This window comes from Plecotus auritus (genome assembly GCF_963455305.1).
Source record: "Plecotus auritus genome assembly, chromosome: 5".
Classification (NCBI taxonomy): Eukaryota; Metazoa; Chordata; class Mammalia; order Chiroptera; family Vespertilionidae; genus Plecotus; species Plecotus auritus.
The window spans coordinates 178905277-178920331 of record NC_137776.1 but is presented as its reverse complement, the minus strand read 5'-3'; the positions used below and the strand labels follow the sequence as shown (position 1 = coordinate 178920331).

Genomic DNA, 15055 nt, shown 5'->3' with positions numbered 1-15055 from the left:
CCTAAGGGATGAAGAAGAGAATCAAGATCTATTTGGGGATTAAAATCAACAGGATTCGCTGATGAATGGATGGGGAGATGGTAAGGGAAGACAGAGAAGGGGAGGAAGATATATACCAAGAACAGCAATTAGCATTTTTGCAGGAGTCATGCATGGCTTGAAAAGAAAACAAAGCCCTGACCTGGCGGTTCTCTGAGGCACACTCTGAGTAGGTGGTTTGGTGAGTAGGGTGGAAAGCATCTAGAATAAGTGCTGAAACTGTCAAGCCTACCATAGCTACCTGGTCCACAGATAACGCTTACTGAGAAGAAGGGACCAAAGGTGATAAAGGGATTTGCTAAACTAGGAGTGAATGGTAGTTAAATTAGGTGGCAGATGTTCCTTATCTGGCTCTAAGGAAGAGCTCTGGCATGAAGAACCATTCCACACACCTTGTTTTCCAGTTGAGAAGCTAACTTAGTTATTTTCTCTAATACTGTAAAATTTGGATGATAATTATCACCTGTCAGATTCCAAGGATGAAAAAGCCAAATGAAATAGAAACTCCTTTCCAAAGCTGAAGATTGATCACAAGCTTTAGCAATGCTCAAGAGGCAACCCTGCAGAGGCAGCATGCAGTAGCAACTTGACAGTTCTTTTATTCTGTCACCTGGTAGGTCAGACACACCACATACAACTTATCACCTAATTCCTGTGAAACTTGGCGAAAGCTTCAGGTAAAAGGGAAATTTTCATCCTTACAGGAGAAACTCATAGGCTTTCTTACTTGATTTGGAAAAACAGACTTTGGGGCTTTGTGGTCACCTTTATTAACTAAAATACCACTTCCTTCTTAGGAGCATCAGTATTTCCAACTATTTTCTTATAAAACAAGCCTTTGTTAAAACAGAGTTACAGACTGAAAGTTATCCTTAAAAATACTTTTTAGTATCAGATTTCAAAGGCTACATATTCTAAGTATTAGGAGCAGCACTAATCCTATTTCCGGAGTCACCAAATTGGAAGCTAATACACTACCACTCCCAGATAAGAGGCTTGACAGCACAGACACCCTGAGGCGAATTACCTGTCCATTGTAGAGAAGAGCTCTTACAGCCAAATTAACAAAGTATCTAAAACCAGCCAACCATTTTATAGGAAATAATATACAAGGAGTAAAAAGGAAGGAGTGGAGAAAAGCCACGCAATAGGTTTGTGGCCTTACATACCTGGCATCAAGGAACCTTGATCTTAAAATCATAACTGCTTCACAAGTGCTTTGTTTGAGCTGCATCTGAATGGAACTAAATTTTCGATGGATGATGCCCACCATTCTTTCAATCTCTTTTGGGGAAATGGGACGTGTTCTACTCTGCTCTCGGAGAAGGTTCATCACATGTGTAGTGAATTCATTACATGCCTGTAAGGGAGGAAAAATAACTCTTTAGAAATCTGGTATTTTATATGATCACACCCAGACATTAACTCATCTGAATTTCTACCTCATTTGCAGTTGCCAATGGCATGATGCAGTGGGTAGGGTAAGATGAAAACTAAGACACTGGTGAAATGGCAGTGGTAGTTAGCGCAACAAGAATTCTGAAAATGAATGGCCAGACATGCAAGGGAGACACTGCACTCAACTGCCCTTCCCACTAACCCTTGTCCCAGTTCCAAAATGAGGTGTTCCCAGTGGGGGGATGCTCTCTACTAACTCTTACCGATAAATGTAAATATGTTTATTGTTAATACTAAGCACCTTCTAATTTCATTGAGATTTTACATTTATTCAACAAATGTTTACTGAAGGACTATGAAGTTCAAACTCTTCTAAGTGCTATTAAGGGACACAGACATGAGCAAGATATAGACCTGGCCTTCAATGTGATAAAATATATAACAAAACTAATTTTCAAACAAGGCAGTCTGTGCAAAGTGTCACAGGGAGCTAGGAATATGTGCTTCCTAAGTTCAAAGGAGGGAATGTTCTCATCTGGAGGCAGCGATCATGGCAGGCTGCATGGCACAAGTGACACTGGGGCTTTAAAGAACGGGTAGGATTTTTGAAAGGTAGATAAAGATAGAAATCAGGAGGAATTCCAGGTACAAGGAAAACTGGACATAATAGTATGTGGCAAGTTCAGAGGAACTGAGAAACTATGTAGAGAAGAAGGGATTCAGGTTTGTGATAGCATTTAAAGGCCTTGAATGACAAGCATGTCAATGTCCTAGTATAATTTAGCTGTGGTGTAGGCCCTATTAGTGGACATGAGCCATCCCTGGAAGATGGGCAAGGCAGCTCAATTCTTCTGGCGAGAGGCAAATCCTGATCTGATTTGGGTTTTAACCAATGAGGTTTTAGTTAACAATCCTCAGCCCCCATCTCTATCAGTTCACCTACACTGAAAGCCAGTACTGCCTGGGTAAATAAAGCATCAGTCCTTGAATAAAAAGAACATCTTCTGGCATTTTTGTTAAAAGAATTCTGCTGCATCTTATTGCACAGATGCCCCAGGTAGGGCAAGCAGACAGAACAATCATTGATCACAGCAAGACACATTTTGAAGCTATAATAATGTCCACTTCCCTACAGATACCCTGAACATTGTTCATATCCAGCACATGATGGTTTCTCTAACTGCTCATTAGAGAACTAACCTTTCAAGTACACCGAGTGTTTCAATTTCTCTAAGCTTTTACAAGGCTTTTCTATAAATATTTCTAAAGTAAGGTAAAAAGAGTCTTGCTTACCAGTTAAAGTTTTTCATATGTTTTACGTCTTAAGAAATGTAAAATTCCTTGTGAGTAGTGGCATCATGCTATACTTATGGAAATCTTCAGAGTGTAGAATTGTGTAATATACACAGTAGGCATCCAATAAACATCTATTGATTGGTGGGTTTTTGTATTACAATTCAAGAATAATGTTAATAGCCTTAAATATATTATCCCTGAAATATAAGAGAATAGTTCTTAACCTGCAGTCCATGGAGAAGTTTAGAATGTCCATGACTCCCTGAAATCATATACAAGTTGTATGCACATGTGTATTTCCTGAAGGGACAATATGTGGAGTTTCTGCTTGTTTTCATTTTGGATTCTTAGACAGTCTAACTAAAAAAGGCTAGGAATTATTGTCCTAGATTATGACAAAATTATATGAAGGAACTTTGCAACTCTAAAACCAGAAGTTCTTTCCATCTTTAAGGAAACCAAAATAAAAGTAAATTTAAGATTTTCCCTGTTCTACTGTCATTGTAAATGATCTTATGCAGAGCTAAAAAGAAGTGGTTGCGCTGCCAAGAAATATGTCTATTTTTTTCTTGCACTTGCCCTAAAGAGATGTTCATATAATTTCACAATTATATAATTTGAGAAACTCCAGCCCTTAGTTTTATCATCAGTAAAATGAAGAAAATTAAACTAGAACTGTTTCTCCAAACTGGGAAATGTTCTATACTTCTATAGCTAGTTCCAGAAAATGTTCATATATGGCCAATAATACAATATGTTTGGGTAATCAATGTTAAGCAATATTTTAAAAGGCTCTTTTTTATTTTTGCAGGACTCCTCAGTACTTCTATAGTGCCAATTGCATAGTAAATCTTCAAAGGGGAATGGTATATCCAACTTTTCCCAAGTAAATATGATCACAAAACCTCTATTCTCTGGAGTAGTGCTGTCCAACAGAAATATATTAAGACCCACATATAAAATTTTTAAGTTCTCTAAGTAGCCATATTAAAAAGAAAGGGATCAGGTGAAACTAATTTTAACATTTTATTTAACTCAACATATTAAAAATATTAACATTTAAACACATAACTGTAGTAAAAACTTTTAATGAGGCATGCTATATTGTTTTTTCATATACTTTGAAATCTAGTATGTCCTTTACATGTATAATATATCGCGGTTCAGGCTGACCAGATTTCAAGGCTCAATAGCTACATGTGACTAGTGGCAACCACTGGACAGCATTACAGCATCTTGCAGACCAATGTGCTATTAAAAACTCTTCGGAAAACAGTAACCTACGTAATCGTTGATGTTTCTTTTTTCACTTGTCATTACCATGCATTCATATAAATACACATACACGAAAAACAGATTCACTTAGGAATGTCCTTAATGAAGCAAGAGAAGTTATTTGTTTTATTGTATCTCAACACTTGACTAAGTCTTTAATATTCTGTGTGACAAATGGGAAGCACACAAAAAGTACTTCTCTGCATATGGATGGATAGTTATCCCAAGAAAAAGCACTTGTGTGATTAAGTTGTGAGTAAAACTGCTTTTTTTTTTTTCATGGAACACTATTATTTGAAAGCAAAATAGACATATTATGATTATTCAGACTTGGGTGTTAGGCAGATGTTTTCTCAAAAATGAACCCAGTGAGCCTTTCATGTCAAACAGCTGATAGTAGTTGTGCCAGCGGTGAAATTTGAGTTTTGAAGTTAGTATTATAACTTTAAAAGATCTACACCCACCACTGTGAGCCTGACAGTTTCCCATTAGACTTTCTGATAGTTTGGTACTGATTCCCAATGTGCCATTGACGGAATCGAAATGGCAACATTTTGGTGCATGGGACGATGCACCAAAAGATTGCAGGCTCGATCCCTGGTAGGGGGCATGCAGGAGGCAGTCAATGGATGTTACACTTTCATATCAATGTTTCTCTCCCCCCACCTTCCTCTCTCTGAAAATCAATAAACTATTGTGTGTTTTTTTTAAGGCTACTAATATATTCCTCCCTTTTCCAGTGACATATCTGTGTGAGGCCAGATGTTCTTCATATAATGTTCTTCTTTAACCACATGACTGACTGCAGAAGTACACATGAGAATCCAGGTGACTTCTATGAAGTCCAACACCAAAGAATTTTGCAAAAATGTAAAAAACGTGCCATTCTTCTCACTAAAGTTTGCGTGTGTTTTTTTTTTGGGGGGGGGGTGCTTTAAAAAATGTTATTTAAGTTAACATAATAGCTTATTATTGTTATTTTTAAATTAATAAATACTTCTAATTTCTAGTATAATAAATATTGATAGATGTAACCAACCAAGTGAAAGCTCTTAAGGGGGTCTCCAATACTTTTTAAGAATCTAAGTCCTAAGACCAAAAAGTTTGAGAACTGCTGTACTAGACTATGGAAGCGTTTCTTATTTGTACATATAACACTACTAATTCCTACAAACTAGCTCACACATTATGGTAACAGACATCTATGACATGGCGTATGTCTTGATAAATAATTCAAGACTCGTGAATGATACTTGCAATGTTAGCTCTCTTAGTATTTCACTGGCTGTATTTTAATGTCTCCAGAATGAATCAATGTTTGCCTACGGTTTGTAAGAAGCAGTCAAAGGCTCATGTGGACAACAACAAAAAACAGGTTAAGAGTAAAAAGTTTCTGCTTGTAAGAACTCATAATTTTCTAAAACATTTGCTGAATGTTTCACAACTTATTAAGTGAAGTCATCTATGAATGCAAATGCTGATTAGCAATTTGGCAATAGCCCAACATTCACAGAATTCACATAGCTTTTCTTTAAACCAGTAGTTCATACATGATTAATTAGAACATCTCATTTATGTAGTGTGCACTTTAGCTCATTACTCTAAGTAAAATTCGTTAAGTATTTACATTTAGATAATTAAAATCTGGGTACACCCTTAAGAAAGATGCATACACTTTAGGCAAAGTGATTTTTTTTTTCCCTTTATGCCAGTGAAAGTAAATTACAGCCTCATTTACAGCCTCATCTGTACCAGTTTCAGAGCACAACACAGTACTGCCTCATTTCCTATTCCTTAAAAGGTAACATTTTAAAAATATAAATGCAGTAAGAATGATCAAATGACTGCAGAGTTTTAAAGGGCCACCCAACCACATATTAGTATCAATGCTGTTTATAATGTGGGATGCTCACTTCAAACATTTATCATATCCACCATGACTATGTTACTAAAATAGACATTGGAGTCCTTGAATTTTCTAATTTAGAGTAATAGCAGAAATCTTTTTTTCTTTTAATCCAGCTGCTGAAAACTATCTAGGATGTATTTTTTGTGTGTATCTTAAAACATACATTGCAATAACATAGTTAAGTGAACATAAAGCACTGAAGGCCTCATGTGAGAAAAATAGTTTCAATCAATTCTTAATCTGAGCCTTTTTGCCATTTGTTCCTTTCTTCTTAAAAATTCAAACCAAATAATAAATGAGAACTTGCAGTATTTTTTCAAAACTGTTTTTAATATTATTTTTACTTAGTAAAACTGTCTTCTCAATATTCATACCTATTTGGTTTACACTCAAAGTTTTCAGTGTTTTGTTGCTTTGTGGTAATGCTAGTTTCAGTTGTGAATTCAATTTCTTGCCTGTGGGTTCAGATCATTTAATATAAAAATGTAAAACCAAACAAAGAGCAAGCACTAATTTTTAGAGCAAGTTTTTAAATGGTTCAGTGATCAAATCTAAAAACTGAATTGGTCTTTTGTAACCATCTAGAGAAGCTAATTGTGGACAACAGATCATAATACCACCTATTGTAAATCCACTTTTCAAGAAAGAATAAATCTCTATTAAAAGTCAATGCCTCTCAAATTTGCATGCATCCATTTTCTAGATGTTTTTATAACTTTACAAGCAACTCTAGTCTAATGTTATAGATTTGTATTTATGAAATGTTTATTATTAAATCAACAAATTCTTCACTTAAAGATTCTTTTGCTAAGCCAACTAGAATGAAACCAGTATGCAAAGATGAAATATCTATTGTACTTCAACACTTCTTACCTAATTACATAGTTTAGGGACCTATCTCATGATAGTTTTGTAAGGATTATATTATATATATATATGTTAAGTTATTTGCATAGAGTCTGGAACATAATTAATACTTAATAAATGACAGTTATTATTGACAATGAAAATGGCAAGTTAATGAAATTCATTTTTGTGTGTGTTAATTCTGTAAGCAAGTCCCTACTCTGATTACTTAACATATAATTCTGCCTTACCATTGCCTGAATACAAACACTGCTTCCAAACAAGTTTAATAAAAAAAAGAGTATTCAAATATAAAACAATTCATTCATTAATCAAGCATATGGTCAAAGATACCTCTGGTACATAGAATCAATAAACTAGAAACGTGGAGGGAAAAAAGTGAGTCCTCAAACACTACTTCCAGTCCAGGAAAAGACCCAGCATGAATACCAACAAGAAGTAGAACCCTTCCCCTGGAACAATGACTAACGAAGCCTTGCTTGGGAAAATAAAATACAAAGTTTACATCAGGTAGTAACCTTTGTCTTTCCTGCTTAACTATTAAAAATAAATAGCAAAATGCGATTAGGAGCTTGCAGGCTAGACAAACTCTAATATAATAACATCAGCATTTTTTAAGCTGATAAAAATAAAATTTCTTTACAAGCAAAGCAGATTTTGCCAAGAGAGGTAAGTACATAATGCTGAGATCCTCAAAGAGCCCAAGGCCATTCCTTTACAATGGTTTAGGTTCCACACTCATTCTCCATTCCCCCAATAATCCTCAGTAATCTGAAAGTCCTCTAGTATCTGAACAATATCTGATTGGTCTTGAGCACATTCAGTGTATATGTTTGGTTCCAATGTTCTACCTGATTTGAGGTGAATTCATTTGACATCTGTGAACTCAGAAAGCAGGTTCCCAGATGCTTGTGGAGGATTGGTACCCTTGCAACACTTTCGCCTTCGGCAAAAATGTATTTCAATATAATTATAGTAGATAGCTTTCAATATGTCATCTCTATTATAGCAGCTATAAATTATGAAGTGAATTGCCTGTGTACAAGCATTTCTTCTGGTACAAGCAAAGGGGAGAGCTGCATAGGGCATGATACATCTTTTCCGTTTTAACTGAGAGCAAATGTCTAAGTCAAATTTCATTTGCAAATACCAATGTGTCCATTTCCCTTTGGTAGAGAGGTGAAGGAACCAAGAAGGCCTGCAATTCTTAAAAACAGGCTTCCCAGAACCCTTGGTTAAAATTTATTAGGAATTCACCTATTCTAATAGTGGGCCTTTAAGCATAAGAGCATATTTGAAAGGTAATGTAAAAGTATTTTTCAAAACTTCTAACTAATTCACGAGAAGACAAATAAGCAATCAGGTTTTTGTCCAACTAAAGAGGGAGGCAATGCACCCAAGACAAGTAGTATGACAGTTGCTGCAAGCTCTGGAAAATTGTCATATTCCTATTTGGTGTCAGGATCACCAAGAGAAAAGTAAAATAGTTTTGTTTCCTTTGGGGGTGGCAATCATATTCAAGAATCTCATTCTAATATATATCCTATTATTTAGACTATATTCTAATATTTAGCCGAATATTTCAAAAGTGTTTATAAGTGAATTTAGATGATTATCACTAAAAATAATTACATCTCAGCCTATGTAATGGAGACATATGATCAAAGGACATTTTATAGAGAAAAAAAAAAAAAAAAAGAGGACAGTATATTAAAGATAGTACCATTCCTAAAACACACATAAAACAGAGCCTTGCAGCTTGGATTTAATTCTGCTCAAACTGTAGCTCTAGTCTGCTTAGCTTTGTAAATGTGGCTATGTTTATAAGGCACTTTAATTTATGGCAGTGGTAGTGTGTGTTAATTTTATGGCAATCTAAATCTAAACAGGCTTCAGATACATTTTCATTACAGCTTCATTGCAAAACACAGTAGAGTGAATAGCTCTAGATTCCAATGTAGTTTATTTCTTTTAATAAAAGACTCAACACAATTTTCGGATGAAGCTTCTGCCTTACTTAACATATATGTTCTTCCTATTTACTAATAAGCTTTCCATCACTCAGAATACCCGTGTTCACTTTCAGGAGGAAAAATATAATTTCTGCAAAGTGATTAGAATAGTTGTCTTTTATTTTTTTCATCTCTACTCTCATCCCATTCCAAATGCAATCCAACATGGGCAAATCAGAAACAAACAAACAAAAAACCAGAATGTACCTGAATTATTTTCCAATTCGACATAAATAGCAGCATAATTCGATGAAAAAGGCTGTCGTATTGTCAGAAACAGATTTCAATGCCTGATTCTAACACTAACTAGATGTATGACACTGGACAAACAACTTAACCTGGGTCTCATTTTCTCATCTGTAAAATGGAAATTATAATACCATCTATTTTAGAAATGTCACCCCTTCATCTCAGTTAGTTCTGCTTAGCCCATAGCAATTTCAAAACATATCCCTGAAAGGTCTACCCCAGATAAGGACCTGTATTTCAAAGATTTAAAAAGAAAAAAGAAAAGTTGACTATCTTATGTTAAAACTCACAGAAGAGCTATACAAGCCATCCCAAAGACAACTCAAGAGAATTAAATGCCACTGATATTTCTAAAATAATTCAGAACCTACAGAAAATTGGTGAGCTAAAATTCTGTCGAATCAGCCAACTAGTCACCATATTCAATCTATTTACTTGTCCTTAATACTGCAATGACTTCACTTATCTATATTTTTTCCTTCTGAAAGTGCTAAAAATGAGAAAGGAAACAGACATCTAAGTAGTTATTAGGCTAATAAATATATCTAATAATAAGGTTCATGACTATATTCTAATACTCATTATTTCCCAATATAATCTTTAATCCAAAAATACTTAGTGTAGATTAATTTATAAATAATTTGTGTGTATATGTGTATTTTCAAAGCACAAAAAAACAAACAAACAAACAAAAAAAACCCTGTGACACTGACTGATTGGTGCCTGCCTCACCCAACTTCCACCAGGGCTACAGGAAGGAAATAAGGACAATGTGAAGAGACATGGCAGGAGACAGTAAGGAATCATCTTAATTCCTCAGCCAAAACAGTAGAGCCATTTGGCCCAATACTATAGATCTTTTCATGCAAGGTGACTGGTGGTGTTTCTTTAGTAAGTACAGATAGATATATTTAACATAAAGTTATGCAATTAGGATATTACTACAAATCAGAGCCATTTCCACTGTTTATGCTCAGGGCAATCTTTTCAACCATGACTTATTTTGTTTACTCTCAATTATTCATATGTCAAATCAGAAAGTTCCATTTTTTTATGTACATACGTAAGATAATTTTTCTAAAATTCTTATTTGCACATCTTCTACTAAAAATTATTCCTATAAATGAGACTATAGAGATGGTTTGAGATCCCAGAAAGTCCTATGCAGAAAAAAAATACATAATAGCTTATAAGATTAATTTATATTGTATTTTAACATAGAACTACATAAATCTTTCTACCCTCCCGAAAAACACATTCACCTCTGGGACAGAATCCAGCATTTGCTTAATACCACCACAGCCAGCATATTAGAGAAGGCAACGAAAAAACTAACATATACAACTGAAACTATACAGGGAACTTAGAAGATAAATCAGTATTAAAACTGACCAGGACTGCCACATTACATTAAAGTGTTTGGACTTTAAGACATATCTGACTACATAGTGAAGTATTTATGGGTGAAATGGTATGGTGTCTAAGACTGCTTTAAAATACCCCACAAAAAAAGGGGGGGGGAGTGAGGGAGAGATAGACAAAAGAAGAATGACAAAATGTTAATATTTATTTATCTGGGCGATAGGTATATCTAGGCAGTTCCTTATTTTAGAACTATAAAACAGCCGATTCACAACTGCTTTTTGACCTAAAAACATGGCAATTTCATAGGATTTGACTTAATAATATTCTCTTTATTTGGTGGTACATTTAAACATTTCCACATAATGTTTTCTTTAATTACCTTCCAGTGAAAATCCCTCAAACTAAGCAGGTTTTTAGGCTTAAACTAACAACTAAAATAAGTTCAAAATGAACCATGAACATTTTACCTTTTTTCATTGAATCTAAGAGTTACTTATTTCCCCCCACATTTTAACATCTCTGAAGTTTGGAACCATTTCACAACCAATGTTATAGTTAAATTGGGCAGTGTTAATTTTTTCTTGTGGTACATAAAGCAATGATACAGCTTAAAAACAAAGTATCTTAGATTCAATGAAATATGGTTAATATAATTGCTGAGAATAGCATTTTTAATCCATACTCTTTAATCAGGAATTTCGCACACAACGGCTGGTATTCCCTGCCCCAGGTTAATTATCTTGGGTGGTCTCCTCAGAGAGACTGGCCAGAACCTGCTTACTTTGTGAAGTTAGCTCCCTCTCCTACAGCCTGGCACAATTCATAAGAATTCCTAGGAGGATTCTGGAACTTACAGCATAGGAGGAAAATCTCACTATGCAGTGCTTCCCTTTAAAAGTGGTCACAGCTTATGAACAAGGCCAGTGCATAAATGTTAATGATACAAAGCTTTAAAGAGCACAAAATGGTGAGTTTAGAGAGGAAGGATGGTTGCAGGTGTGGTAGTAAGGGCACATGAATGTGAGGAATGAATATAACTAAAACAAGTAGATGGGATAAAATAGCTTAGCTTCACCTCTGAAATCTCAAAGGGACTTCGTTTCATGAATCCAACAATTCACTTAGATTTTAGCATTGACCTTATTTATTTTGTTCTTTGTGTTAACACCTACCCCTCACAGCCCTCAGAATTGGTTAGCGCAGTCTAATAGCAGAGCAATAGAGGTTTGTGCAGGACTATGAGAGTGGCGGCTGCTGACCTGTTCATATTTCTCCAGTTCTGTGTGATAGATTTGTCTGATCTGGGTCAATTTGGCTCTGTAATCTGAGTGTTCAATAGAGTTATCTGAAGAACCTCCAGAGGCTGCCGCGGCTGCAGCTGCTGCCGCCGATCCCCCACCTTTCTCAGGACCTGAAACCCCTTCTGCCAAAAGCATATTGTCCAGTCTCATTAGCTGGGGATCGGGAGGGTCCTCCTCCTGGGCTCCTCTGATGCTGAGACCTTCAAGGAGAGAGAGACAGAGAGAGAATAAGCGAGAAACAGGACAAACAGTGTATTTTATTTATTTGAGAAAATGTTCAAACAACATCAGTGTACTATAATTTATGGAGAATTTCATTGTTCACATTTTATCAATAAGCCTAAGTATGGAAATTCTTTTCAAGATAATATTTACATGCATCCCAAAATTTCTAAGGTCACCCCTTCTCAATTTATCCCAGATTGGATCCTATGGACCCTTAAAAAAAGGTAGCCTTGAATTCCTGACATCCAATCTTCCCAAATTTAGGTGATTTAAGTATAAAATGGGAAGAGGTTTAAAAATTTGGGATTTTGAGAAAGAAAAAACATCATCCAAGGATATAAAACAAACCCAATGAAAGAAATGTGGTTGCTCTGTTTCTCTATACAGCTAGAATAACAGGTTTTAAAATCTCATAGAATAATTAATTCACAAGCTATACCCAAAAATTAAAAAATAAGCAGGATCAGATGGGCTTCTCCATTATGTAATTTCAGGGGGAAGAAGAGAAATACATACATGATGAGGTAATTAGCTATGCTTTATAAATATATATTATTAAATGCCTTGTTTAAACAATTGCCAACAAACTATAAAACCAGGACACTAATAAATACAGTATTAAAAATGTACCATCAACATGGCAATGCGGTGCCGGGCACAATAGTCTCAATCTAATTTTGCTTTTATATAAAGAACTTCCTAAGTGATGCCCAGTCAGCACCTCATCTGAGTACTATAGATCACAGCTGACAATTCGTAGGTTTAATCAGGTCACACAGGCTTTCTGCCAAGATGTTTTCAACAACACAGAAGACAAAGTTTTAAAATAATTATCGTGGTATAAAAAAGCACTGGAGTCATGACAGCTCAAAATCACATTTTCATTAATGTGTAACATAATCTAAAATATCCCAGCCCAATTAACCTCTGGAAACCTGTTTAAAAGCAGGCTCTTCACACAAGGCATCCTGGGGAAGGCGGGGAAGGAAGTTGGCATCTTGTCTGCATTTGGATTCTGCCTTTTGCTTCTGTGCCTGTTTATCCACAGTGGTGCACACGCTGTGGCTGGTGTAACTTACATGACAGTAACATCTATAAGCTGCCAAGTACTGAACTGAGCACCCGCTCTGCGATTTTATGCACTAAGCTAAAACTATCATCAATTCTTTAAAGAACAGATTTCATTCCTAGATGTCCTGAATTACACCCACAGCAGGAGAGAGCTCTTGGTTGTCTTAACTCAAATGAACAACTTTAATTTCTTCCCTCAAAACACTTTAAAGCTGTCACTTTCATTTAAAAATATACTTCAGAATAATTTCAACTGGGTAATAAAACTAACTCAAAATAATTTAAAATTATGTCTGTTGCCTGTAGAGGAAAACAAATAAGGTATGGAAACTATAATATACTAAGACAATAATTCATTTAGGGAACCAAAAAGTTAGGAGCCCCTTAAATAAGATAAAATCAGTATCAGCACATTGCTGATAATTAAAGATAGACAAACATGTATTTGCTATTTCTTCTAGATCTAGAAGAAACTGCCAAATATTGGTTACACTGGTATTTTTAACATCTTTCACTTTCTTTCCTTCTAATTCATTTTATTAGATGGTAAAATCTCCTGGCCTAGACACACTTGTAGTTCCACATACCAAGTTTTTTGTGCCTTTGACATGCCGTGAGGACTCACTGAGCAACCTCTTATCTGACACTTCAGGCTCTGTTTCATTTTATATTATTCATTTGGGAGTTCCTTACATTTCTCCTTTTTAAATTAAACTTTTACTCACATTTTTGTGTTTTTTGGTATACACACACACACACACACACATAATGGTGCTTCTCCTAGAAATGTGTTTCATCTACCTTCAATGTTCCTCGGGTTTCTAGTTTTCCCCTTGTACTTATATTTATTCATCTTTTCTTATGAACATTTGGTGAGGTTCTTTAATAGTAGATCAACATCCATAGACAAAATTTTTACATTTCCCTGAACATGTGTGGCACACAAGAGAAGATGCTCAATGGCTAATACACAAGAAAGCAGGGAGACAGAAGGAAATTCTCAGGAAGAAATGCAAGATACAAATTAATTAGCCATCTATGGCACTTTCATACGTACCTAATATGCATATAAACCAACACCACCATACCAATAGGAAGCAACCCTTAAACTCAATAGTAAACACAAAAAGAATTATAAGTATGTCTTGTAACAAATAATACCTCTTCTAAAATCATAAGTAAATCACTTCAGTGGTTGCTTCAAATACAGGAAGAATGTTTTAATGTAATCCTTCTGCATTTGCTTTATAAATTATGTACATCAAATCTAATCAGAAAAATCATTTCCTGACAAAAAGTTCACACTCCTATAGATGAAAAGTCAGTCACACATGGCTTCCAGTCATAACACCTACTCCCCTAGGCACCTATAAACATTTTAATGAACCTAAGTTTGCAAGGGCCAGAATGAATAGACCTATGTGGTTTTCAAAAGATCTTGATATCTTCAAAATAAAACTTGGGAAAACAATAATTTAAAAATTGGTCATTCTTATTTTTAATCCAAAATGTATACAGGGACATTTATAGAGATTTATAACGCTTTACATCTAGGCTTGGTTATCACAGAATTATAAAGTTTAAAAAAAAAAACACGCCCTATTTGCAATCTACTTATAACCACAACATTCATTTCAGTATCCCTAAGATTTAGACAAATCATACAAACACAGTAAAACATTGTTTAACAATGAACTTGGCTTTGTTATAAGCCCATAGTTTTTGCATATCTTTCAGCAAATCCTAATTAGCTGTCTTTCAACATGCTGTGCACCTGCCCCACAGATAATGGGAAAGAGCATTTGCATAGATGACTGCATTCGGAGGGCAATAAATAAATTACGGGTCAAAATTATTACAAAGCTTCCTACGAATAAACGCATAGTCTTCACAATACTAAGCTGCAGATGTGAAAAGTACCTAAAGCCCACTCAAATGGTATGATTACGGGGCTGTTGGAGTTTAATAATCTGACTTTAATTCAGGCATTTTCAACAGCTCATTAAGGGTTCATTAATATATAGGCAAGCTTTTGAATTATAAATAAG

At 35.1% G+C, this 15055-nt stretch overlaps 1 protein-coding gene across 2 annotated transcripts in view; it reads right to left on the bottom strand.

Annotated features, from left to right (window-relative positions):
- PBX3 (PBX homeobox 3) overlaps positions 1-15055 on the bottom strand; it is a 188948-nt gene that overhangs the window by 31584 nt on the left and 142309 nt on the right. For both annotated transcript variants that reach the window (XM_080671048.1, XM_080671049.1), the window contains exons 3-4: positions 11670-11911; positions 1209-1399 (exon numbers count right to left, since the gene is read on the bottom strand). In XM_080671048.1, coding sequence (XP_080527174.1) covers positions 1209-1399; positions 11670-11911 — 433 coding nt within the window. The remainder of the gene's footprint in view (positions 1-1208; positions 1400-11669; positions 11912-15055) is intronic.